Genomic DNA, 26,294 nt, shown 5'->3' with positions numbered 1-26,294 from the left:
TTCGTTAATGGGGTGGAAATTACTAAGCCGGATATCTACAAGAATGGGTTCTTCATTGTTCACGGTATACAGGGGTATGTCTCTCATCTTTCTTCAATTTCTTGCAGAATTGAGAGTATGACTACTTTATCCTTCCCGTTTCTTCCGCCACCTACGGCAGCGTTTGCTGCCACGCGCTTGATGTTAAAAGATGTAATGGGTCGTTTGCGTACTGGTGGTTATACTTTGGTGGCACTTGCTATGAGGGTTAAGTACCCTGAACTAGCGGATTTGAAATCGATGACTGTTTTTGCAATGGATGATTTGTCTATTTTTGGTATTGGAATTGGGCATGAGTATGTTGCAAATTTTGGGTTTCATATTGTGCCTAATAGGCTGTTAATGGCGTCGGAGTTGGCGGAATTGGCTCCTAATACAGAGCTGATGACAATGGACAAAGAGGGGAAATTGGTGGTGACTACTGCAGGTGGCAATGGTCCTTTGGTTCCAATGAGGATCAATTATGTTAAAGTCAGAAATTATGATCTTGTTTACAATAAAAGGATTGTGGTTCATGGACTCTCAACGCCATTTCCACGTATTCATCTTCATGATCGCTCTGCTGATGTATCCATAAGAATTTCAGATGGATCCTTAGGTCAATGAAGAAATATTATAAGCACTGTGAAATGATGGGGCATCAATGTAAAGGAGAAAAGATCATCCTACTATACTGTACTCTTGTTTGAAGCATTTTTTGTTAGTTCTAGAGAGGAGAAAACATTATTGTATAGATTTTTACTTGCTCTTTACAGAAATATAATGCCCAATTTGTTCTTGTTGTTGATTGTTCATCCTGACTTTTACTTCTTGCTTTTATCGTTAGTGAGTGACCAAGCCAAACTATTACTTAAGCTTCCGTTTGATCATAGATTTTGAAGTTGAAACTTGAAACTTAAAAAAATGAGCTTTTAAAATTGCGTTTAAACGTACATTTTTCAACTTAAACATGTTATCACATTAATTAACTTATTCCAACTTTAAACCAATCCAAAAATGATGTCCAAGAATTGAGCATACATCATTAATATTGATATTTGCTCTATATGGCCTTTTTGACGCCAGTTGCCTTGGCGGTTAGTTCTAAAGTGGGTTAAACTCCTAATAATTCATTCTCACCCGCGAAGGAAATTTGAAAATAATAACTATTGTTTCTAAATTAATAAATTGTATTTGAAAATTGAAGTTGTGTTTTTAGAATTGTTTTTCAATTTTTGCGAGTGTTTTAGAGTGAAAAAAGCGAACAATTTTTTCTGTGTTTTTTTTTTTTTCAAATTCCAGAATTCAACTTCAAATTTTTTATGATCAAATGTGATTTTCAAAATTAAACTCCAAAAAATAATAATACTATAGGTCAAACGGCCACTAAGTTCTTGCATTATCCTTTCACTGCTATAAAATGTTCAAATTACAATAGAAATGTATCAAAATAATACTTTTGATGATTTATCCTGAGATCCGTTACTTTTTTCTCTAAAAACTTAATAGTAATCCTCATATTCAGATGTGTATTAATGAATAAAATTTAAAATTAAATTAATATACATCTTTACCTGATTTCATCACTTAACTAGTTAAGTTTGATAGATTAATACTCTTATAATTTATTATAAATATCGAATGCAAATAAGTATTTCAATTATTTTATAAATAAACACAAAAAAGTACTTCCACCAAAATGGAAGCGCCATAACAGGTAAAATTTGGGGGCAAACCCAAATAGTAAAATACACGATTTTGTCGGAATTGGATAAAGCTGAGGAAACAAAAGGATGATAGCAGCTCAGAGTCTCTCCTCCTCCGTTCTACTGCCGCTGCTTTGCCCTACACCGCCGGTCCACCGCCGCGTCGCTCGTTCTCAACTTTCCGATATTGAGTTCTCGTCGAAACTTCCGTCAATTACTTTCCTTTCCGCTCACAAATTTTCTAAACGTACAAGGACTAGTACAGTTCGTGGAATCAATTCCAATGACCCAAAAGAATCGGCGTTCTTCGACGAAAACGGAGTCGTTGAAGATATGGATAGCTATCTCAATCATCTTTCCCTAGAGTATGATTCTGTATGGGACACCAAACCCTCCTGGTAATTCCTTTTTTCCCCCTTTTTATGTTTGCATTTGCTTTCGTTTATCGATTCACTCATTGTTTGGAATGTATGGGTTTAGCACGTTGTAGTGCATTTTGTTGCTATCCATCCATGTTAGTAGCCGTATTATTGCTTCTGTTGTTGCTTTGTTCTTCAATTTTTATTACTATATGATATGTTGGATTGTAGCTAGAACAACAATTTTGTACAATCTCAAAAGGTTGCAAAATATTGTACTTGTTGACCCTCGCATGTCGCACAAACTATTTGTGATATGAATTGTATGTTACTAGTGTGGTGCCAGCTTGAGTCTAGTCCATCATGTGCGAAGAGTGAGATGTTGGATATTGATTTGGATCATGGATCACCCATGTGGACTGATCTGATGCGACCCGTTTGAAAGAGATAATTCCAAAGGAGGTTAGCTGGAAAATTACTCAATTTCCTAGAGAAAACTACTGCACAAAGATAAAAAAAAAAGTGAATATGAGATAGTTTTTCTATTGGTAGTTTTTCTAAGTCCTCTTTTATATATATTTTCTCCATCATAAGAGCAAAAGAGGGCGAATAAGAAAATATTCTTGTTTTGCTAAACACAAACACACAATAATATTAGGATAACTAGTTTGTGGAATCAAAGCTTTGTTTCTAAGAGATTCAAAGCAAATTTGGGGCGATTCTTGTGGTAGCAAGATCAACAATTTCCGCTGCTCAACATAGGAATCCAATCACATGCGGAAAGGATCCACTACTAACATAAGGATCATATTACTCGCAATACTCCGTACTTTATTCACTACGTTAGACGTAGTGAATTATCCGATCCCTCATCCTCCAAAGAGTTGAACTCGAGTTGAATTTTAACTTTATATGCATAATTACACTTGTCACCTATATGGTAAGTGTAATAGCTCGCTGTGTATATAGTTAATCATTAATTTTAATTGTCTTTCCTTTCTACTCGAATCTATCTAGGGGTGGACACTAATACTGAAAATCCGAACCAGACCAAATTAATTTGGTTTTCCAGTTCTTTGATATGGTTTCAGTTTTTTTTCGAAAGTTTGATTTTTTGGTTCGGTTTTCGGTGGAAGGAGTTCGATTCTTCGGTGCATCGAAAAACCGCACTTATCTTAAAAGGTTTTAAAAAATTGACATTTGGTGTAATTTTAAGAAACAATTATACAAAAAAATTGTTGTCGAAATATAAATTTCTGAATGTCTAACAATGAATTATGCAACCAATTTTACTTGAGAAAAGCAATTGAAAGCAATGTCTACGTCATTAGAGTATGCTACCTGATTCAAAAAAAATTCTACGTCATTAGAGCAATATCTACGTCATACACCAATTGAAAGCAATATCCGTTTTACATGAATAATATATTAATTCAAAGTCCTAAGCTAAAAGATTATGAAAATATAAGTTTCATGCTAAAATTTCATACGAATAATTCCCATATGTTAAATTACAGTAGCATTTTTTCAGAAAAATTGACCAAAATTTCAGTTAACTTCAAAAATTCATAGAGGCAACCAAAATGTGAGCAATCAATGCAGGCTACTATAATCTGATTTCTGGAAATAACTCGTTTGGAATTTTTGGCATGAAACTTAGTTTTTCAGATTCTCCTTGTTTAGGGCTTTCCTTGATATATTATTCATGTAAAATGGATTTAAAACGAGTGAGAATGCTTCAAATGATACACAAATGAAGTTGAGAATCAATTAGATAGAAGTATTTAAGAAATGATAAAGATCGTGAATATTTGTCAAAATAATTTGAAGAATTATGTATTGAAAAGAGCATTATTAGGCAATTAACTATTCCTCATACACCTCAACAAATTGATGTTGTTGAAAGAAGGCATATGACACTATTGGACATGACAAGGTCCATGATACCATTATCAGATAAATAAGGAGCAAGAACAATGAATCGTGTACCTTACAATCAGAGTGGAAATCGTTGATCTTGCTACCAAAAGAATCAACCCAATTTTTCTTTGAATCTCTTGGAAACAAAGTTTTGATTCTACAAACTAGATGTCCTAATGTTATTGTGTGTTTCTGTTTAGTAAAAGGAGAATTTTTTCTTCTTTACGCTCTTTAGCTCTTTTGATAGAGAAGATATATATAAGAGAGGACTTAGTGGGTGTTTGGATCAACTTATTTTTTAGTGGCTTTTGGCTTTTAAGCTATTTTTGGTTTTGGAAGTGTTTGAATAACACAAAAGTATTTTTAAGCACTTTTTTCAAGCTGAAAAGTACAACAAAAAAGCCAAAAGTCAAAAGTCAAAAGTTGGGTGTTCCCAGCTTTAGACTTTTAACTTATATAAGCCAGTTAAAAAAAGTCAATCCAAACACCTCTTTAGAAAAACTATCAATCGAAAAACTTTTCAAGTTTCCACATTTTAATCTTTGTGTTGTAATTTTATTTAGGAAATTGAATAACTTCCTACATAACCTCCTTTGGTATTCTCTCTTTCAAATGGGTCGGATCGGATCAATCTACATGGGTGACCCATGATCCAAATCAATATCCAACATGATGTTTCTTGTACTTTGATTATCGTATTATTTTGTTGTAGTTACTACTCAATATACTTTGTGATGCTTTCACTTCTGTTTATTCTCTTTCTGGACTGTTTTCTTGAGTCGAGGGTCAGAAACAACCTCTCTACCTCTGAGTTAGGGATAAGGTCTGCATAAACTCTAGCCTCCCTAGAACCCTACTTTATGGAACTACATTGGGTATGTCGTTGTTACTGTTGCTGCTGCTGTTGCTGTTGCTGTTGTTGAATTAACAGGGTATGCTTTGTGCCAACTTAAGTCTCTGCTGGAACCCCATTTATATAAACTGTTTTTGCTAGCCAAATTGATTCTCAGCTGAACGTGAGTGAGCAGTGATAATAACATTCTACAAGTTTTGCCATTATGGCTATATGTCAAATGGAAGGTAGTGAGTAAACAAACATGCACTGCCATCGTTTACATCAGCTACTACAACAGGATTATCAAAGGTGAAAAGCTACTACTAAGAACCACTGAGATAGGTTGGGACTCCAAGCACAAAAAGGCTAAGAAAGTATGTGCTTTGATAAAGGAAGGCGTAAATAAAGAAAAAATAAAATTTATACATAATATTTATTGAAGATATATACATTATGTGTGTATCAGATGTACACATCTTAGGGCCTAAGTGCCTGAACTGAACGCTTTCTAAGCAAGACATGGCACTCAACCTTTTGACATCTAGTCTCTGGGTTTAATCGAGCCTTTGACAACAATGCAATTGAACATGGAACCTTTTGCTGTTTGTTCCACTAGGACTAGATATTATATTTTCTCCCCTTCATCTGCACTTTCACATGTTTAATTCCAATGAATTTGGTGAATGATCAGAGTTCTCTGCAGCTACAATGCTTTCTGCAAATTTTAAGTACTCTTTTCATAGTAGGTGTCAACCTTGGACAATAACTCTTACTGGAACAGTGATAATTAGCTTGAGCTGGCTGATTCTGCACTCGGCTGTAGCCACTGCAGTAGTGATGACTACAATTGCGGCATGGTGGTACATCTTTCTTTATTCTTACCCCAAGGTAAACCATTTTTAGTTTGTATTATCTAATACCAGATTTGATGCTTTTTCTCTAATCATGGTACGGGTACATGGTACACAAGCTAATTTGCTAAATGCGCCAAATTCATTGATGCTGTTTCTCTAATCATTGCCCTATACTTGGAAGTACTGTGAACAAGGGTTAGTGTAGGTTGTCATCTCTGTAGTCTGTTGCCCAATTACAGTAGTAATTTAATCCCTTTAATGATAAAGTGAGCCCAACTTCCTAATATTGCTACTCTCAACTTGCACCCAAGGGTGTGACCTACTGGTAAATGAAATGGAAAGGCCATGGGAAACCAGGATTAAAATCCTAGTAGAGACAGAAACACTAGGTAATTTCTTTCGGTCTGCCTTAGATTCAGTGGACAGGTACCTGGTAAGGTAGCATGCATCTAATGGACTAGCCAAGATGTGTGCAAGCTAACCTGGAACCATTGTTCTAAAGAAAAAAAGATATTGCTTTTCTATTCCTGTGGACTAAAATACGATTCAATATCTGATCCTTCCACATTTCTCTACACCGATCTGAAGGATTTTACATTTGTTCGTGATATAATTGGTATTGGATATATGCTGCAAAGGCTGTGCAGCGGCTAATCTTGAATTGCTATCGAAAAGGAAAAGAGATCTGAATATCTAAATGCACCCACTATGAGGTAGCAAGTAAATGGATCTTCACGTTTGTTCAATAACGTACTTCCGCATCCTCTGATGTCTTTCTCAATATCTTTTCCTAGAGGTGAGGGTCAATAAATTTGGAGATGTGCTTGGGCAACAATATTCTGTTAAGCGGTGTGGGGATTGTTGTTTGCAGCAATGCATGCATATCTTATATCCAATGTTGTTTTGATCTATATGTTTATAATTCAGTTACAGCATGTGATGACAAATTAAGTTTCTTTGAACAAAGTTGCAGTGAATCAATCTTACACTATCCGTGATACTTGTAAGTGGTTACTTTTGAATTTTGGCACTGTAAGATCACTTAGCTGCTTAAGTGGAGAAAGCGGAGATGTCATTTGGTTTTCAATTGCAGTCGACACCTTTGCTATAGCCCTAACCAATATGTCTATAAAGCCAGCCTGCGGCAGTACAGATATATTAAGTTACTTTGAGCTTCCAAGGAGATGTTTCTACTTAAATGACCAATAGTTTTTAGCCTCCAGGATCTTTTTTCCCTTAAAATACTTTACTGGTAACGCTCCTTTATCATGTAAAGGTGAAAGCAGTAGCACTGGGTTATTGTTACTGCTCTGCAGGCATATTCAGATATGATTGCAGAGAGAAGAAAGAGTGTGATAAACGGTCTAGAAGATACACCAGTAATGTTAGGTGGACGCCTCTTGGGCAACAATATTCTGTTAGGTGGGGATGAATTTGATCTATATGTTTATAGTTCAGCCGTGTTTAGTATGTGATTACGAACAAGGTTTTCATCGAACAAACTGCAGTTGCTATGACCAATCTTTAGTAGATAAAGTGGAGGTGTCATTTCATGCAGTTTTTAATTGTAGTCGAACACTTTTGCTGTATACCCTAACCAAGAGGCAGTACAGATTTGCTAAGTTGTTTTGAGTTTCTAAGGATATGTTGCTAATTATTAAGTGGCCCGTAAACTTTAGCCTCTAGATTTTTTATTCTCGATGGGATTGTCTGCTGGCAACACACACCTTTCAGATAAAGTTGGAAGCAGTAGCACTGAATTGATTGTTAATACTCCACAGGCATATTCAGATATGATTGAGGAGAGAAGAAAGAGGGTGACAAACGGTCTAGAAGATACATATGGAGAGAGGAAAAGCCAGTAACGGACGGAGCAGGAACAACGCTGCGTGCATACGTAGATTCATTTCACAATGTTTGCATTTTAAAACTGCGAGTCTAAGGACCCAATAGGGAGATCAATGTAGCTTAAATTTTTGTACTTGCTGTAAATGTCAGACCCCTGGAGAACTCTTCATATGAATGAAAGAAAACAACACATTCTATTCATATATTTTAACTTCTCTACATTAATAAATGCGTATCCTCAGTATTCTGGAGGAATGGCACCATCTAGTTACTCACATATAAAAAATAAAATACAGTAGCCAGCTTTTTGTAACTTGATAACCCAAAATCAACTTCCAGAGTATGCAGATAACTCCACTATTCATAAACACACAGGACTCATTGCCATCTGTTACGCCCCTCCGCGACAGCCAAATTACACATAGTAGCTACTGCAAGCGAACATCGTTGGGCAAAAACCTATAAATTAAGTAAACCATGTGAGATAGCTGGAAAAATCTTGAATTATGGACCTTCAGACAAATGAAACTATAGAATTTTACATACTCCATCTTCTGTGTAAAATTGTTATGCTTACATAGAAAGAAGAATAAGAGCGCAACCGAATGGATGACTCTTTCCATTACATTCAACTCAATCTACCAGAAAAAGGACCACTTTGGATTTGAAGGCTGCCTAGATATTGGGAAAAGCCAAAGTTAACAAGTGAAAAGTATACAAATGACATGTGATTTAAGCACTTCTTGTTACTAAAGACTCACATGTTAATAAAATTCTGATGTTCCAATCACCAAAGTTAATATATCAATCTTAAGTACGCTAAGATTTGTGTATTTGTAGGATAGAATGAACCTACCACAGTTGAGGATATTCATTAGTCTTGGACCCAAACCCTCACTGTCCTGTCATTATTTAGTCCAGCTGAGAGAATCATGTTTTCTATGGGGTGGCAACACACTGAAATGACGGTATCAGTATGCCCTTCAAATTTCTGCAGCAAATTTTTCCCTTGCAAATCCCATACGTAGACACATTGATCCTCTGAGCCACTCACAATATACTTCCCATTCGTGACTGAAAATGTAGAAGTTATGCAGTACACTCTGTTCACATGGCCTGCGTAACTTTTTATGAATTTTCCACTAGAATAGTTCCATAGCTTCTGTACTCGGGGACAATCACAAAAAGCCCAAGTTACAAGTCAGTCGTGCAGGGGAAGTGATATAATTGAATCAAGTCATGTTTTCCATGCTTAAAAGGAAATGTATCATGAAATGGTGCTTCAAAAGGCACTGAATTTTTTGAGTTGTTAAATACTAAATCAATAACAATGAATCAATCCCAAACTAGCTTGGACTTGCTATATAAAAACAACATACCTAGTGTAATCACAGGTAATGTGTATGCAGACCTAACCCTTAACGTTGTTTCTGATAGACCCTTGACTCAAGTAAAAGCAATACAAAACAGTTGGAAAAAAAAACAAGAAGAAGCCAAGACAAAATGCTAAAGAAAGCATGACAAAACATACTAAAAACAGAACAGACACTACATCAAAATAGTACTTCATTCGTATCCATTTTAATCCAATACTTGTAATTACTTTGTGTTTTTCTGTTGCGCATTAGAGATCATCTAAACCTATGAGTTCTCTAAATCTCACACTTGTCCAAAACCTAATGTAAGTGTAACAAAAGCAACAATGCCTTAAATGAAACACGTTGATTGAATTCTTTGCTTCTGTTTATGTTCTGTTCTTAACTAAGCCCCAGTCCACATTGAGCGCTGCTGTTCGATTTTTATCACAAAAAGCCATTTCCTTTGAGCCCAACATATCAACTTCAGATAATGATAAATGATACACACACTAGAAATAGTAAATATTTCTGAATACTTACAAGAGTATTATCTAGGGTGGCAACAAGAATAAACTTGCCATTAGGTGAAAACTTGGCGAAGGAAACTGCTGGAACCTTATCATCAATAAGAGTCTTGAGGCAGGCTCCAGAAGCCGTATCCCATATCTTACAAGACCCATCATGACTACCCGAAACAATCAACGACCCATCTTTGTTGAAATGAACCGAAGTAACTGGCATCGAATGTGCCCTAATCGCGTGGATTGGCTTGCCCGTTTTCACATCCCAGACCCGGAAAGTCTCATCAAACGAACCCGAAACTATGAAATTGGACTGAGGATTGAAATTAACGCAGAAGACAAAGCCAGTATGTCCCCGGAGAGTTTTGACTGACTCAGCTGTTCGTGCATCCCATATACGGAGCGTACGATCGTCAGAGGCGGAGCATATGTAACTTGAATCAGATGACCATGATAGGTCGGAGACGCCATCGGAATGGCCGACGAGACGTGAAAGCTGAGTTAGGGTTTGGGTGGACCAGACGATTAGGGTTTTGTCCAAGGAGGCGGAAGCAAAGAGTTGACCATTATTGGCGAACTTCACGCAAGAGACGGCGCTTGTATGTCCGGTGAGAACTTTTTTCTGGCGGTAGGGAAGGTAGGGTGGAGTCGTTGGTTGATTGTTGTTGTTGTTCGCCATCGGAATTCGGACTCCGGCCGCGGCGGCACCACTACGCAATCCCTCGGCCTCAACTCGTGTTTTTACACAGATAAAGCACAGATTTGTTGTTTACGACTAACGAGTAGGAAAATCTATATATATACTAATTTAGTATACGTGTACAACTGTTAATCAATAAAATTACACGTATAAGAAAAACAAATTTATTAAAAAAATATATTTAAAAAGACTTGAACCTTATTCAATGGATTTAAACGTTAAATAATGTTGTATAATTAAGAAAGAGATAAATCTTTGGTTTTTTGGCTACTTTATTCCGGCAACTATATGGTTGATTCGTCCAATTTTTTGATAAAAAAATTTCAACTGAAAATGAATACACGATAAATTATTAAAAGGGATATCGTCAATTGTTAATTTTGTATAATTTTAAAAAAATTAACTAAAAGAAAACAACTTAAACCAAAAACCAAAATAATTAGAAGAAAACCTAAGGTAGAAGAAGGTATGTTACTCAAATAGACTTTTTTATTGATATATTTGTAAAATTTTAAGTGATTTAGAATTAATTATTATTCATACCTAGAATTATTCTAAATAAAAGCACGCTGCTTTGAAATATACACTAACTAGGATTTAGTTAAAGAAAATTCTAAGTTAAAGGATTTACAATATTCTAAATTTCATTTTGCATGTACTACGTATTATATAAACATCAAATTACTTTATTCTGAAACACAGGTAAAGCTAAGAAAAAGCAAGCACTTAACACGTATCATAATAACTTATCCCAGAACTAAAAGTGAGTTTTCTCTACATAAGATCAAATTCCACAAGTTACAAACCAGGTCATCCAAATTCTTTTCCCCCCTTGTGCAAGGCTTTGCAGGGCAGGCCATAATTCAGCTACATCATGGAGAGAAGCGGAAAAAAGAGAGTACTAATGGAAAATTAATATATATATGCTGAAGGATTATCCCTTATGCAGGCATTATTCGAAGCCTTTCCTCTGAGGTTTGAGATCCCCCAGAAGTACCCTCTTCTGCAAGTAGAGACTGCAAGTCACTGCCATTTGCAAGACTATTGAACTCCACAGCTTTGGATGGCATTGCTGGATAACGTCGTTGGCAGAATGTCATCAGTCTTTTAACTGATTGCAGATACTTCCTAGTTGTCTCATCATTCATGATATGAGCAACACTGTTTGTGTAAATCTTCTCACGAGCTGACCGTTCATGAATACCAACCATAGTAACACCAATAGGCCAAGGTGCATTACCAATTGCCATCTTAATGTACTGATCCATTGCAGCTAGATAGTCCCTCTTCATACAGCATTCAACAACCACAAGTAGTGCTTGCCTAATGTCATCAGGAAGTAACTGGATACACAAGAAGTAAACCATGACAAAATAAGCTTTTCATGCAGAAGAAGTAATCTGAATAGGAATCTTCAAAGGGAAGATAAAAGAAACATATTGGTAAAATGTTTTTTTAAAACTACGACAACGGAAAGTAAAGATCTCATCATCAGAATTAAGCTACAAGAAATTCCACTTTACTAGCATTTGGCTCACACACAAACTTCTATGGACTGGGCAATATTTTAGTAGATAAACCAACAGCACTGCTACATAAATATTAGCTTTCCATCTACACATCTTATATACCCCCTGTGTTCAGAGTTAGCTCAAGAATCTACCATTAGAAATTAGTTCAGTGATTATCATCTTTCTGCACATAAAATTGAACTGATAGACAAATAATCACATTGAGATATACTTGGATTTACAAAACTTCTGAATGACTTGTGGATTTTATTGAGTAAAGGGATAGTATGGGAGGCGTCGGTTTAGCATCCACTATAGTAACAACTAAATCCTTTAACTACTACTATTACACCTGAATCCTGAGCAAGTTGGGATTGACTATATGAATCTTCTAGAACAGGTCGCTCTGTTGAACCTGGGAACTAAATCCAACATTTGATCAAAATAGAAAATAACCTTGGTTTAACTCTAAAACCCTATGCAAGCATCGAGAAGAGTATGTTATGTCCCACCATTCTCTCCAAATGCAAGCATCAAGAAGCATTGTGTCATCAACAACATAGTGCTTATTTACTTTCTCAATTATCAATGCATGATAGCTCTTCCTAATCCAAGTGTTCATTCCTTTCAAAAAGTGTCTGTTCAATGTACTCTTACCTTTTGCCTATCATCCAGTCTTCCTTCCCTTCTCAGAAAGGGGCCTGAGCTTAAGAAGAGTGAACTGTGTGTGGGCTTTTCATTTGTACTTTGTGAAGCTAGCAAATAGTCTAGTTCCTTTAGGCATATCTAATTGCTTCCATGAAAAATTCAGTGCAGAAAATGCAAAAGCTTAGAAGTTCCGGCTTTTCCTTTTTATTGACTAACCCATTCTCATTATCTTTAATAAGCAAAGTAGGCAAAACCCTATAGGTCCCTACCAGCATTGACAAAGGAGGAGTCTGTTAAAAAAAAAGCAAATCTTTCCATTTTTTCTTATATAATCCATTATCTATTGTATAATCATATGACATAGAATAAGATCCTCTCCTACACTTGACTAATCATCATCTATAGGGTTATCATTATCACATGATGAAGGATCAGAGATGAGGTCTCATGCACAGTACATATACATCAATTAATTAAGTTAATGTTATTTTATTTTTGAGAATTAGTACTGTTTAATTAAGTTAATGTTATTTTTTCAGTAAGGTAATTAACTTAGGGAATACACGCATCATTCTATATTTATACACAAGAAAAGTGTACATATCTTTTAGGCATAATACATAAATTGGACCCTAAACTTGGCTTCAAATTTTAAGTATGACCTCTAACTTTCATAGTGCACAAGTAGGCACTTTAACTATCCAATTCTTAAACAAAAAACACGCGAATCCAACAGCCAAATTGTGTGATATACAAACGCTCCTACATGGCTTATTGAGCCACTCAGTGGCTGCCACGTAATTAAAAAATTACACTTATTTTATAATTAAAAAAAAGAAGAAATTAAAATACAAAAGGGTAGGGTCGTATTTTCTTTTCCCAATTTGCTCGATTTTCACTCAACATCAGCGGAGCCCTAGCCCTTAATTTTTTTGCAAATCAAAGTAAAATTGTGAAGATTTGTGGTCAAAGTTCTTATCTTTTGGATGTTTATGTGTTGTTCTTCCTCAATTTAGTTTGGTTATGTTAATTTTTGCTTTTTGAAAGTTTATTTTTGGTAGAAGTTGTCACCATGAATGTAAATTCACTTTTTTTTATACCTGAATTATTTGCAGACCAAGAAATCTTCATTATAGCTCTTTTTACACAAATGACAAAAAAAAATTAGAAGCCATTACAAAAAAACGACCATTGTGCACAAAAAGAGAAAAAAAGCTTGAGTACTAGAATTAGGAAGAAGAAGAAGAAAAATGGGATTTTGATTTGAAAAAATAAAGATATATTTAAAAGGGATTCATTAAGGGTAAAATTGTCATTTCCGCTTTTTTTTTTTTTACTGTTGTGGGCCTCGAAAAATACCTCTGACGCGCCTGAATTGCGTCTCAATCACGCGTTATGCCAGGTTGGATTCGCGTGTTTTTTTGTTTAAGAATTGAATAGTTGAAGTGCCTACTTGTGCACTTTGAAAGTTAGAGGTCATACTTAAAATTCGAAGCCAAGTTTAGGGTCCAATTTATGTATTATGCCTATCTTTTAATGCATGTGCATATAGGACTGTCGCTTTGTCTGCAAATTCATAGAACCATTACTCTTCCAGGTCATTATGCCACAGCTACCTCAGAATATAACATCCTTAGTCACTAGAGGAAGGGCCAGAGGATTCATTAATTTATCCCATCATCTACTCAATCACGGATGACAATGAAACAATTAGAGTAGAGAGCATAACACAGGATGAGACTATATTCGGGTAAGATATAACATAGGATCTATAGTAAGAATGTGCACCTATCCTTCATCAATGTTCTATAATACGTCTTGGAAGAACAAGAGATCATAAATCTTAAAGATCAATTTCAATCAAACTTCAAAGCAAATCATAAGAAATCGACTCCAGCTATGATGAGTTAATGTGTAAAATCAAAATAAATCATCACTAGATGCAAACACGAACTTCTACAAGAGACTATATGATCTTTTATATCAAAGCTAGATCTCCAACAAAGACACCATATTCCATATTGCATTGCCTAGTTCATTCTTTCATAATTTGGATCAACCTAAGACTCAATTCATATGAGTCTGATTAATTAAATTTCTAACTAAGCTTTAATTTCAAGCAATTGTGTAAATGAAGAAAGAAAACTAATATAAAGCTTGCAGCTTTGCAGAAACTGAACATAGCATCTAAACAAAGCAATTAAAAGGCAACAATTACCTTTTTCCTGCAGAACTTGAATAATGGATGCAAGTACCTAGCACACTGCTTAAAAGTAGCGACCATTGATTTCCCCTTGGCCGTCCGCTTTTCAGAATCAGTCATCTCATCAAGCTCCTGACTCCACTCATTCAACAACTTCTTAAAGAACACCAAAATCTTATCCTCATCACACAACTCAACAAAATTCGTTTTCATCCTCTTCAAATCCTTATCATGATCAACCCCCGAGGAGTTTCCATCTCCACTCAAATCTTCGTCACCACCTCCTCCATCTTTATCCTCACCAGAATCCTCCGTTACCTTCCGCTTCCTTTCACTCATCATCCCCGACTTCTGCCGTTTCTTCAATTCCACAATATCCCTCAAAAAGTCATTGGTTTGCCCCTCAGTCATGTCAGAATCGTCAATTTCGAACGTTCCAGCTTTTAATACAAACTTCAAACGATCAAGCCTCGCCTCCTCATCTTCACCAAATAAAGTCACCGGTTGTTTCAGAAACCTAAGTCGCCGAATAACTTCTTGTCGAGGAAGGTTTAATCCATCGATTTTTTGCTCGTCGGTAAGTACTTTGGATACCGATGAAGATGATGAATCCTGCTTGAGGCATTGAGTGTCGGTTTTGGAGTTAGATTTTGATGAGGAATCATCGGTAGACTTCTGATTCTGTTCCAATTGCTTTTGACGGAGGGCTTTGGCCTCAGCTTCGCGTTTTTCCTCTTCGCGAATCCTCTGGAGGCGCTTCTGTTCGATCTCCGACCGCTTAAAAACTTTCCGGCCACCGACGTCTTGGGCCAGATTTTTCCGACGTAGCTCCAATTCCTGTTTTAGTATATCCATCGGCCTAGGGTTTCTGTTGCTCCGATAATTTTCCCAAAAAAAGAAAAAGGAGAAAAGACGAACGAACAGTCTGTTATTCTAATTGGGGATTGGGACCCTGAAGTCCTGTATATATATTTTTCTCCCCCTTTATTTGAGTTTATGTCTCAAACAGCACGCGTTTTTAGTCTCCTTAAAATTTATGAAGCTTTATTTGTTAGATTTGACGAAAATGATGAAAAGAAAGAAAATTAGTGGAGACTTATATTTAGAGATTAAATATTTGTAAATTTTGCTTTTAGAAGTTTAACGTAATTTTTTGAGGTATAATTTTATATTTATTTATTTATTTATAAATTTGTAAGCTAGTACAATAAATTGTGTTTAAAGTTTAAGGTCACGTAGATTATTAAGAAGAAAATATATTTTTCTGATACTTAATGATTTGTGATAAAAAAAAAGTTGAAATAATGAACAAGAGCAATGAATTGTAAAGCAAAAAGAAGTAAAGTGCATACAATATTTATGAGGAAAACCAAGTGCCTTATTCTTGAGGGAAACAAGTATATTTGTAATCTAATCCTATATACTATTTTGTATGAATTCAACCCCTAATAATGATAATGATCAACATGTTAAAGCAGTTACATGTGTGAATGTATAACTTCTGGAGTGAATTTTAATTTTTTTTTTCAAAATCGGTTACAGGGTGAGATTTATCATGGTCGCTTATCAGTCATAGTATTCATGTGAGGTAATCTTTCGATATTGCACCAGATTTAAGATATATCGAAATATAAATCTGACACGATTTCATATTCTTAATTTGTGTCGTTTTTGTTGAGCTGAATCTGACTAGATTTTGACAACAATGTGCTATCTCTTAATACATCCATATGTCTAAACCTTGTTTTGATTTATAGAGATAATCCCCCACTTTTGCATTAAATACTTTTTTTTTTTTGGGTTAACCTGCATCAAATACTAGTGACACACAGAGGATAGTGAATGTACCAAATTTTACTGTTAGTTATCGAAATAATGAGTATCTTTTACTCCTCGAAACTCATATAAACCCCTTCGAGGAGGTTAGTGTTTATAGGATTTTTATGCTACTTTGTTTATAATATAATTTATGATATCATTCCATAGAGATTGAAAAAATTATACTACAAATTTATAATATTTTGACTACTATTATAGAGAATAAAATTGATGAAACATGAATTTGGAAATTGCAAATTATAAAGATTAAAACAAACCACTTTCAGAAAGTTTAAAAAAAGATAGAATTGTTGAATTCACTTGATAATATAATTACAACAAAATATGAGTTTGAACATGCCCTTTCACACCCTCATCTCCATTATCCTCTATCAATTTTTATAGTGTGGCTTAACAATTTGATATCACTAGAGTGGGTATAACTTTGAATATCACCATCTTAAAAATGACATCAAATAGTACCGTCACTCTGTACTACCCTTCCTGTATTCCAAAATTTCATTGAAATCTTATCGAACTTGACATGTGCATCCTACAAATAACATCTTTAACCTCCTCAATCTTTATACAACTACAATGCCCAAAATTGTAACACCACTTTAAAATTTTCCAAAAACTCATTATATTTACACAACCAATGTATTAAATGAATAAGCAGACAGAAAACTAAAAGGTCTTTGAAAGACTTGTATTAAGAGGAAGAAGAGCAGGGAGAGTAGATATTCTACCATCAGCAAGTAGATTTCATTCCGGATCCTGTAGTTACATAATCCAGCAGCTTTAATCATGTTGCCACAGGCAGATTTAACTTCTTTTGGGAGTAATTTCCAGTAAAACAGAAATTCCTAACAAAATTAACAGGGACCATTCCAGTTCCTGAGTGATCTTTACAATGAAAAATTCAAGGTAGTTTTTTTACAAAGGCATGTGACAAGCCTATTGCACCAGATGAACCTTCCAAGGAAAGCTTCATTACTGCACAAACTCCATATACACATTGAACAGAACTGTTGTCAAACTTTCAGCAGTTCCTGAGATCAAACGTAAACATGTTTCAATAAAATCTTACTAACCTTCATTGTGTAAATAAAAAGGAAGCAGAAGTGAGTCAAAAGGTGAAGCATGGTAAACGAGGAAACAACCAAACCTCGCAATGGAAGAGGGAAATATTGGAAAAGAAAGCAGACTACCATCATATTATCAATTGGATAAGATTAACATGGAACAAGGAAAATGGAAGGGAGAAGCAGCTGCATTATAATACTCCATTTTCCAGTAGAAGCCTTTTTTCGGAGGATGACAAATGTTCCTATTTATTTGGTCAGCAAATAGAAGATTGCCAGACAACACAAGACTAGAGAGTTTGAATTGGGAAAAAAAAGAGTAAAAACTCTTTTTGGGGTGTGCATGCTTGAAATCAATGATTCCGTTTCCATTAACGGACTGCCTGTAACAGACACAAGATGATGCTAGACTCCCATTCCAGTTATGCAGAGCCTAGTCAATGCACATTAGGAAACACACAAGGTATCTAGAAAGGCCTAACAAAGCACAAAGGTGCAGAGAAACATGGTGTGGTGAAGAGAAGGGTAAGGAAATATTTCTTTATTGCCCAAATCAGAACTTAACTGCTGATACTCAGTTTCTGCTTGTTTATAACTTATTAGAAAACAGTTACCAGGGATTTAGAGTCTACCCATAAATTTTTGCATACACGACATTTTATCTCAAACCACATGATATTCTTGATTAACATACCTTCTCCTTCTGCTTGAAGACAGTATCAATCTTCTTCATGTATTCATCTGTCACTTTCTGTGTAGAAAAAGGAAGAATGACACAAGTAGAAGACTTCAGATTGCACTATAATGATGATTATTAGTAGTAATTTGAGCTATTTTCTACTGCAGGTTTGAGAAATTAGAGCAAAAGTTGGTATTACGAGAAAATCTGAAAACAATTTTATTTCTTCTTCCAGTAGAATCCAAATGAAGTATTTAACAGTTAAAGCGTACAATTTATGAGACAATTGTTTAAACAGATATGGATAATCACTTTCTGTTTTGGAACTCTTGTGCCATGAACATCAAACTTTGTTAGTTACCTGTAAATCACTAGATAGGTCCTTCACATTGTCTTCAGAAAGCTTTTTCTCCTGAAAAAAAAGTAAAGCTTCCTCAATATCTAGCATCCGAAAGATATGGGCCAAAAATTGCCTAGAGCTCAAACCTTCTCAAGTTTTTCATAAGCTTTTAAGGCATCTCTTCTTATATTCCTTATAGCTACCTGCAAATATTTTATGAGAAAGAGATAGTAATAGTCCAACGGACATGATCAATAGGCAATATAAGCACAATCAACTACTCCATCCCTAACCAACAGATAGATTCAAAGTAAGAGGGCAAGCTATCTGACTTTGAATATCAGAAGACAAAAGGTTTTTCCATTCAGAATATCAGCGCTGGTTTTTTTCATTACATAGAAATACCAGAGGGAAAATGACGAACTGTACTAAATTCAGTGGTTATTGGGCCTGCCCCTTCTACCGTTCTCCACTTAAATGTTAGGCTTTTGTTTACGGCAGGGTTTGAACTCGTGACATGCGCTTAACCCACACATCACACTTTGTGCTCTTACCATTAAACCAACGCCCAGCGGATAGAATAGCAGCAGTATAATCTAAACATTCTTAAAAGTGAAACATTAGTTGAAATGTTTAGGTATTTCGTGGACAGAAAAGCTTTTTTTAATTTCAACAATAAGTGTGTCACTATTGGGAGGGAAAGAGAAAGAGTATGAAAAGTTAGTTCAACATCATATACTGGCTGCAATGATAATTCAGTCAATCATGTCAGAATTTTAACACTCTATACAAAGCAAACTAGACATAAAAGAGGCATATTTGCAACAAAAAGAAATGAAAAATTGATAACAAAATGTAAGAAATTCTCTTCCTCACAATCCCAGTTCTAAATGTGTCATTTAGTATCTTTTTGTTGGATGATTGAACTACCCCGTTGTTCATAACACCAAGTAAAGCTTAATACAATAAGGACCCTGGAGAGGGTACCTCTACAAGCACCGAGTACAGGTATAAATATACCACAGTCATGGCCAATTGTAAATCTGAAACCTCAGGTGCTCCAAAGGACAAATAGGAGCTATTTCTAATAGTAGATCCCACTAGATTAAGAATAAAGATTTTTTTTTCTTTTGGAAAGCAGAAAATAACATAGAAAAGGAGTTAGAACAAGCTTTTAGAACAGATAAAACTTACCTTTCCTTCCTCGGCCTGTTTAGAAACAATTTTGGATAACTCCTGGATAAAAAGAAGAGAAATAAAAGTGAAAACTAAAATATACTCAGTGTCAGAAATTGAATATACTGAATTATTCGCAAATTTACCAACTCATAAACTTTGGGGAAAACCTATTAAGTGGACTTAAGTAGAACTAGATCAAAAGCTGCAAGTCTATTTTTCATAAAAGCATGCTATTGTAAGCCATAACTTTCGAAATACTTCATAATAAAAAAGGACAAATGTTCTGAATCAATTAACAGAATGGATGCCCATCAATTTGGAAGCAAAGATTATTTTTGGGAGTGTGCACCTGTCACACAGCTTGAATAGGAAAATTTCGCGTGTAGTTGAGATAAGAAATAATTCGAGTTTGTCAGTCCTCTAATAAAAACTAGGTCACTCAACCAGTTATTAAACCTATATGTCTAGTCATTTAGGAGAACTGAATAGTGTAGGCAGTGCCCCTAATTTCGTCTGAGCAATATAGAGAAGTCAGGAAGACTAGATGATGTCAGATACACCAGAAGAACTTCACATTGGTGAACCAATAACGTATTGTCATGAGAAATGATAGCATCAACTTTAAATGAGAGATGTAAGCAATGAAAGCTTGATTCCAGTATCAATTCAAACATGAAAGTATATTGTCCTTCAAATTAAATGGGCTTTAGTTGCCAAAGCAATGAAATATTACAGCCATATATGAACTTAAGATCATTGGTTACTATAAAAACACATGAAATAAACATAAAAACAACAAAAGAGGTATGAATTAGTTTAGGCATCACTCTTTACATCTGTATTTTCTTTTTCAAACTACTTTGATATGCGTTACTTGATCCGAAGGTTTTTCGAAAACAGTCTCTCTACCTCCACGAGGTAGGGGTAAGGTTTGCATACACTCTACCCTCCCCATACCCCACCTATGGGACTACACTAGGTATGTTGTTGTTGTAGGAGTGAGCAGTAAAACCAGGTTTTCCCTACAAGCTCCCATAGAGAAACACCAGAAACATTGTGTTTTTAACAGATTATGAATGGTATTATACAATTCTTTTGCTATGCACCAGTCAATCAATATACTACCGTATCTAGAAGCTCATAACGTTATATAGCCCCATAAAATATCTATATTCTAGTATGAAGAAGGTTACTTCAAAAGAGTACGTTGGCATAAAGGCTAGAAAACACAGTGACAGGGAAGTTACTATAAGGCAAAAGCTGCTTATATTTCAAATTTTGTGTTGCTCTATTAAGGGGGTGATCTAGGGCAGAAAAGTAAGGAGCGAAAGACATGGGTATTTAGCTTAAATCCTTCACAACCTACATAGTGTACCATGTAGGGACAATACAGTAAAACTTTGGAAAGGTTAAATCACCTACCTCACAACCTGAAATGTTTATGATATCCTATTAGGTCTAAATCCTTAAAAGAGGAAGACAAACTTACTGAATATTAATGACAAAGATACAAGATATTAACACAAAACAGATGCAACTGAAAAGCGAGTACCTAGTCTGTAGTTCTTGACTACAGAAATGACAACATTAATTAGTGATCAAATTTTCAGGAACAATAGCCAAATATTTTCCAAGATACAGGACAAAGAAGATGAGAAAGCATGGCTATCCGGAAACCAGGTAAATAAAACAAAGATATTATCAATCCAACCCATAGCATGAGTGGCTAAATGACCACAGTGAGATGAACAAGACATTCATGCTTGCTTAAAAGAAACAAAGATTAACATTCAAGCTGAAAGCTGGCATCTAGAAGAAACAAACTTGACTAAGCACTGGAACACTTAATACCTTCCTCCTGTCTGATGTCAACTGGGGTACAGCCAATCGTATTACTTCTCCATCATTATTTGGCGTCATACCAACATCAGAGCTGACAATAGCCTTCTCTATAGCCTTTAAACTGAAAATTAAGACAAAGACTAATGCTTAGTGCAGTGCAAAGTGCAAACATATGCAAAGTTGCTACAAAATGGTTCTAAGGAATTCCTCACAAGGATAATTTTATTAGCCTAAGGCCTAAAATTGACGACAAATTCTATGACTTGTTATCATGGCAATTATACAAAGAAAGCAGTACATAAGGGCCAATGAGTCTGCTGAAGTAGACGTCCTATTGTTCTGATGCATCTGAATTCCAGAACTCACTCTTTTGCGACCCTACTTCAAATGAATCTAAGAATTTACAAGTAGTATTGATGATATCAAGAAAGCGTGAGATAATGGTCAAGACATTCACAGTATCAGCCCGACCTGATTTTCTTTCTTTTTTTCAAATGTTTCAGAAGTTCAACCTGGATTTGTCATATGGCTGCACCAAGATAGAACTTGCATCAGGGGTGCTAATTTGTGCTATGCTTTTCAAGCTGACTGGAGTGCCATAATAATCAACCTTGTATGAGCAATACAAAATGAAAAAAAGAAAAGCTGGACTTAGATATATTGAATATAGAAATGAAACAAAGAAATTATGTTTTACCACCATGTCTCAGACACCACATCTCCACACCCAGATAATTAGTATGAATAATGCATGAGAAATAATAAGGAAATGCTAGGGGCTTGAAGTGAAAGTAATGAAAAGACACATAAGCCTTCAAGCAAAAACACATATATCATTCAGAAGTGATAATGCAAGAGCAGCAGGTATGTGGTACAATTGACTTTATTTCTGATAAGACCAGAAGAGAATTGGAGAGGAAAACATATCAGTTAAATTAGGTCTCAGGCCTAACTCACACCCCAAAAGCTAGCTCAAAGGGAGGAGGATTGCTCAAGCCTTATAAGGAGTCCACCCATCTCATTAACCACCAATGTGGGACTTTTTGCTTTAACACCCCAACCTCACGCCCAGTGCTTAGCATCTGGTGCGTGGGCAATTTTGGGTAATTTTTTGACCCACCTCACGCCTGGTGCTTAGCATCTGGTGCGTGGGAAATTTTGGGCAATTTTTTGATTTTTTTTTTGGGGCCCCAACATTGGGTGAGATGGGCCCTACTCTGATACCATGTTAAATTAGGTCTTAGGCCTAACTCACACCCCAAAAACTAGCTCAAAGGGAGGAAGATTGTCCAAGCCTTATAAGGAGTCCACCTATCTCATTAACTACCAATGTGAGACTTTTTGCTTTAACACAACATGGCACCTATGACTAACAGGACTCTCAATTCACTTATAAATTACAAATTTGTTGGTACCATTTAAATGGCTTTGCAAGTCGCTCAGTATGTTCTACTGTATCAGTTGTGATGGTTATAAAGAAAATAGTCATGTTAACCACAAGTGTAAGTGGGGGAGGGAGAGAGAGGAGGGAAGGGGGATCCCACAGAATGTCTTACCTCAATTTTATCTAGCATTGCTGGGCTAGCTCTTCCTGTCCTTATAGAGTTGAAATTTGACCTTACAGTTTCAACTGTCTTTTCCATCCTTTCTTTCTACAGTAAAATAAAAGGTCTGTAAACAAAGAGTTAACATAGCTTTTGATAATGAAAATGAATTTCACTATACTCACCACATCTTTCTCAATCGAAGATTTTTCAGCTTCTATTTCTTCAATTGTTGCACACCTCACAATTCCACTTCTGAATAATCAACCCAAGTTACCATAAGTAAATAATGAAATCAACACAAGTTACGCATATGGAGATCAACAATGAAAATCAATGCAAGCACCACCAAGACAAACAACATCTATCTACTACTGCTACACCTCAATACCAAACTATTTGAGAAATCTTAGTAGGTCAGTTGGTTGGCTGCCTGAACTTTCATTTTATTGGTGAAGATTCGATTCCTCACCTACTAATCCCATCCCCATTTTCCCTTCCCCTAACCCCAATTTAAAATACCAAACTATTTGGGGTCGACTATAACTCTTCAATATCCATTCGAGTCAATCTAGATGTTTCATTCCTACATGGGTAAACATTTTCTACTGACATACAAAAAGAATGAGCAAACAGCACAAGAATACATAATTAGCTTACCTCTTTCCCCAAGATGGTTTAACAAGAGGCTGCAATCTCCTTGCTCCAACCCATAAGCTCGAGTAATTCGCAGACGCCGACCAACATACCACATTACCAGAAGTAGGAAATTTATCTGCAAGATGTTTGTTGAAATGCCACAGAGACGGACACCTTTCAAAACTCAGAAACTCAAAAGACTACCAAATAGAGAGAAGAAAGAGAGATACCTTGAAAGCAAAAGAGAACAGGTTTGCGGGTGAGTTGCTGTTGGCATAGCAAACGTACTGGAGTTGCAGGCGACAAGACTATCGTCATTGTTGAAGGGACAGTGAATTTTGCAAAGAGAAAAGCTCTTTCTTCTATTTTTTTTTAGACTTCAGCCTGAAATTTTGGATAAGAAGTTTCCATTTTGTTATTCTTTTTCTTCTTTCATTTTTTTAATAGGAAAATTAAGTAGTTAGGCAAATATTTCGAAATAATTACTATACGTAAGCTATAGTTAGGTTTTCAGATGTCGATTGATGTGAGGGATAAAAATAAATAATTTAGGGATAAAAAGTAATCTTGGGATAAATTTTTGGTGTCTTTTGATTGTCATGTTTGGAAGCAGTGGCGTAGGCAAAAAATTCGTGAAGGGTGTCCAAAATAAAGCCAACATAGAAAAGTATACATATATGTGGTTTATAATATTATTTTATTTTATAATTGGGATTGAGATAGATTATTTCTATCTTGTTTGATTATCTCAGTATTTATTTCTTAATTATCTTTAAAAAAAATTGTGTATCTCAATATTTATTTCTTAATAATCTTTTAAAATATTTCCATCAAAAAACATTTTTTTGCAATTCGAATTTTGAATCAATATTCAATTTAATTTTCTTGTAACAGTGAGAGAGTAAGAGCTATTAATTTAATGGTTAGGTAAAATTTTAGTTAATAGATATTTTATTGATTTTTCTAGCATAATCAATAATTTGTTTGCTTATAAGTTCAATAGTTAGACTCTATTTTCAGTCACTAAGTTGTTTGTTTAAATAGCTTTAATTTCTTTTCAACATAATTTATAAATCAATCAAAATCAAAGAGCAATTCTATAAAAATAATGAACAACAAAATATAGAACTAAATAAAATAAAATAAGATATAACTAACTAGACCGTTTTAATTCTAAAATAAAACAAAAAGAACGAAAAATAACAGTAATGTTATAAAATCATTCAAAAGCCCAAACATTCTCTTTACGGATCTCCTCTTCCTCCTCTGGAGTAAAATCATTCTTGATATCAAATTATTTACATATTTCTTCTGGTGTTTTCCCTTTAATCCTATCGGCAACTTCTTGACACATCATATCCAATAACTCCTTATCGTTAAGAAAATTAGTAGCTAAGATAAGAGCATGCAAAATCAAGTGGTGCACCTTCACAAAGGCCTTGTCAAACTTCATCAGCATGTCTTTGGAGACGTCTTCCTCTGAATGTTTCTTCCAGTATTCAATCACTTTGGTCATTGTTTGGCTATCGACATTAGGTAGGGGAGTGACGTTTGAAACACAATCGTCTTCAATCATATTCTTGATAGTTTGTGACCTCACGGCTATCGCCTTGTCGAGTACAAATTCCTTACCATCGCAATTCTTTAGAGTTAAGAACTTTGTTGAAGAAGACCATGATGATAAAAATATATTTGAATAAGAGATGTTAATTTGTTTTTGTTCAGAATATTATTGAAAGGAAATTTGAATTATTATAATGTATAAGAGGTTTGAAGGGCTTAATTTTTAGAGCATTAGGTTTTCACCGTCCTAGTTGAAGTACGAAGTCAAAAACGAAAAAAAAAAAAGTTACGACAGAAAAAATCTGTTTTGCATAAACAATGTCAAATTAGGAAATTGTGAAAATTCTACTTAATTCGTATGTATGTGAACGAATAAAATTAGGAAAAGGAAGCCCTTTTTTTTCTTCCAAATTTCAATTAGGAGAAAAATTATTTAGTAATCATTATGTAAGGAGACTTTTTCTTCTTCCACACATGTTTCTTTTTTTTAAAAAAAAAAGGGTTGTGTATGTCTCATGATATTTTTGTAGTGGTTGTGTAAACTTTTAGCTAAAATTGCTTATACATGTTGTAAAACTAAAGCAAAACAAGACAAGAAATATTGAAGATGATAATAGAAATAGGAAGACAAGAGATGATAGTTTTCTTATTCTTCCAAATAATCAAGTTTATACAATATGAACCCTTAAGCCTCTATTTATAGTGTAACATAGAGGCATACAAAAGGTTAGTCATAAACATGACATTAACATGAATATAATGGAGGAGGTTATGGAAGTGAAAGGTTACAAGAATAATAATGTTATAAAGTTGGAGGTTATGGTTATCTTCATAATGGAGGAAAGTAATAGAGATAATGGGTGAGAGTAACTTCTTGGTGTAGTGGACATCCACACTATAATGTTTTATAACACTCCCCCTTGGATGTCCATAGATAATATGCCTCGTTAAAACCTTACTAGGAAAAAACCCTGTGGGAAAAAATCCTAGTGAAGGAAAAAGAGTACACATATCTTTTAATACGCTTTGAATGTTGCCTCGTTAAAAACCTTAGCAGGAAAACCCAATTGGGATAAAACCATGGTTAAGGAAAAGAGTACAACGCGTATTTTTCTCCCCCTGAT

The 26,294-nt window shown here is 35.0% G+C and overlaps 4 protein-coding genes across 8 annotated transcripts; 1 reads left to right on the top strand and 3 right to left on the bottom strand.

Moving 5' to 3' along the window:
• Positions 1-1,702: 1,702 nt before the first annotated feature.
• LOC102589024 (uncharacterized) lies at positions 1,703-7,751 on the top strand. Of its 2 annotated transcripts, none has more exons than XM_006349622.2 (3): positions 1,703-2,122; positions 5,585-5,726; positions 7,009-7,467. In XM_006349622.2, the coding sequence occupies exons 1-3, from the start codon at positions 1,812-1,814 to the stop codon at positions 7,165-7,167; spliced, it is 612 nt and encodes a 203-aa protein (XP_006349684.1). In that variant the 5' UTR covers positions 1,703-1,811; the 3' UTR covers positions 7,168-7,467. The 2 variants fall into 2 exon arrangements, with proteins under 2 accessions (XP_006349684.1, XP_006349686.1); XM_006349624.2 differs by lacking the exon at positions 7,009-7,467 and adding an exon at positions 7,474-7,751 and having other exon boundaries at positions 1,704-2,122.
• LOC102589999 (COMPASS-like H3K4 histone methylase component WDR5B) lies at positions 7,710-10,207 on the bottom strand. Of its 4 annotated transcripts, none has more exons than XR_367454.2 (4): positions 9,439-10,207; positions 8,302-8,702; positions 8,118-8,215; positions 7,710-7,999 (listed from the first exon to the last, which is right to left on the bottom strand). XR_367454.2 is itself a non-coding variant. In XM_006349625.2 (3 exons), exons 1-2 carry the CDS (start codon positions 10,096-10,098, stop codon positions 8,415-8,417), a joined length of 948 nt encoding a protein of 315 aa, XP_006349687.1. In that variant the 5' UTR covers positions 10,099-10,207; the 3' UTR covers positions 7,710-7,999; positions 8,397-8,414. The 4 variants fall into 4 exon arrangements, 2 of the variants coding, with proteins under 2 accessions (XP_006349687.1, XP_015165175.1); XR_367453.2 differs by having other exon boundaries at positions 8,397-8,702; XM_006349625.2 differs by lacking the exon at positions 8,118-8,215 and having other exon boundaries at positions 8,397-8,702.
• A 615-nt stretch (positions 10,208-10,822) lies between these two features.
• LOC102588693 (pre-mRNA-splicing factor 18) lies at positions 10,823-15,440 on the bottom strand. The gene is made up of 2 exons (XM_006349620.2): positions 14,497-15,440; positions 10,823-11,462 (listed from the first exon to the last, which is right to left on the bottom strand). Exons 1-2 carry the CDS (start codon positions 15,334-15,336, stop codon positions 11,061-11,063), a joined length of 1,242 nt encoding a protein of 413 aa, XP_006349682.1. The 5' UTR covers positions 15,337-15,440; the 3' UTR covers positions 10,823-11,060.
• Positions 15,441-16,987: 1,547 nt separating this feature from the next.
• LOC102588362 (ribosome-recycling factor, chloroplastic) lies at positions 16,988-24,027 on the bottom strand. Its single transcript, XM_006349619.2, has 11 exons — positions 23,838-24,027; positions 23,629-23,743; positions 23,154-23,223; positions 22,981-23,076; positions 21,937-22,034; positions 21,434-21,545; positions 19,598-19,639; positions 18,550-18,606; positions 18,425-18,475; positions 18,079-18,135; positions 16,988-17,351 (listed from the first exon to the last, which is right to left on the bottom strand). Exons 1-11 carry the CDS (start codon positions 23,923-23,925, stop codon positions 17,334-17,336), a joined length of 804 nt encoding a protein of 267 aa, XP_006349681.1. The 5' UTR covers positions 23,926-24,027; the 3' UTR covers positions 16,988-17,333.
• Between the last annotated feature and the right edge of the window lie 2,267 nt (positions 24,028-26,294).

Source organism: Solanum tuberosum, unplaced genomic scaffold (genome assembly GCF_000226075.1).
Source record: "Solanum tuberosum cultivar DM 1-3 516 R44 unplaced genomic scaffold, SolTub_3.0 scf00110, whole genome shotgun sequence".
NCBI classification, from domain to species: Eukaryota; Viridiplantae; Streptophyta; class Magnoliopsida; order Solanales; family Solanaceae; genus Solanum; species Solanum tuberosum.
Note: the sequence above shows the minus strand (reverse complement) of the source record. Positions and strands in the feature narration are given on the sequence as shown.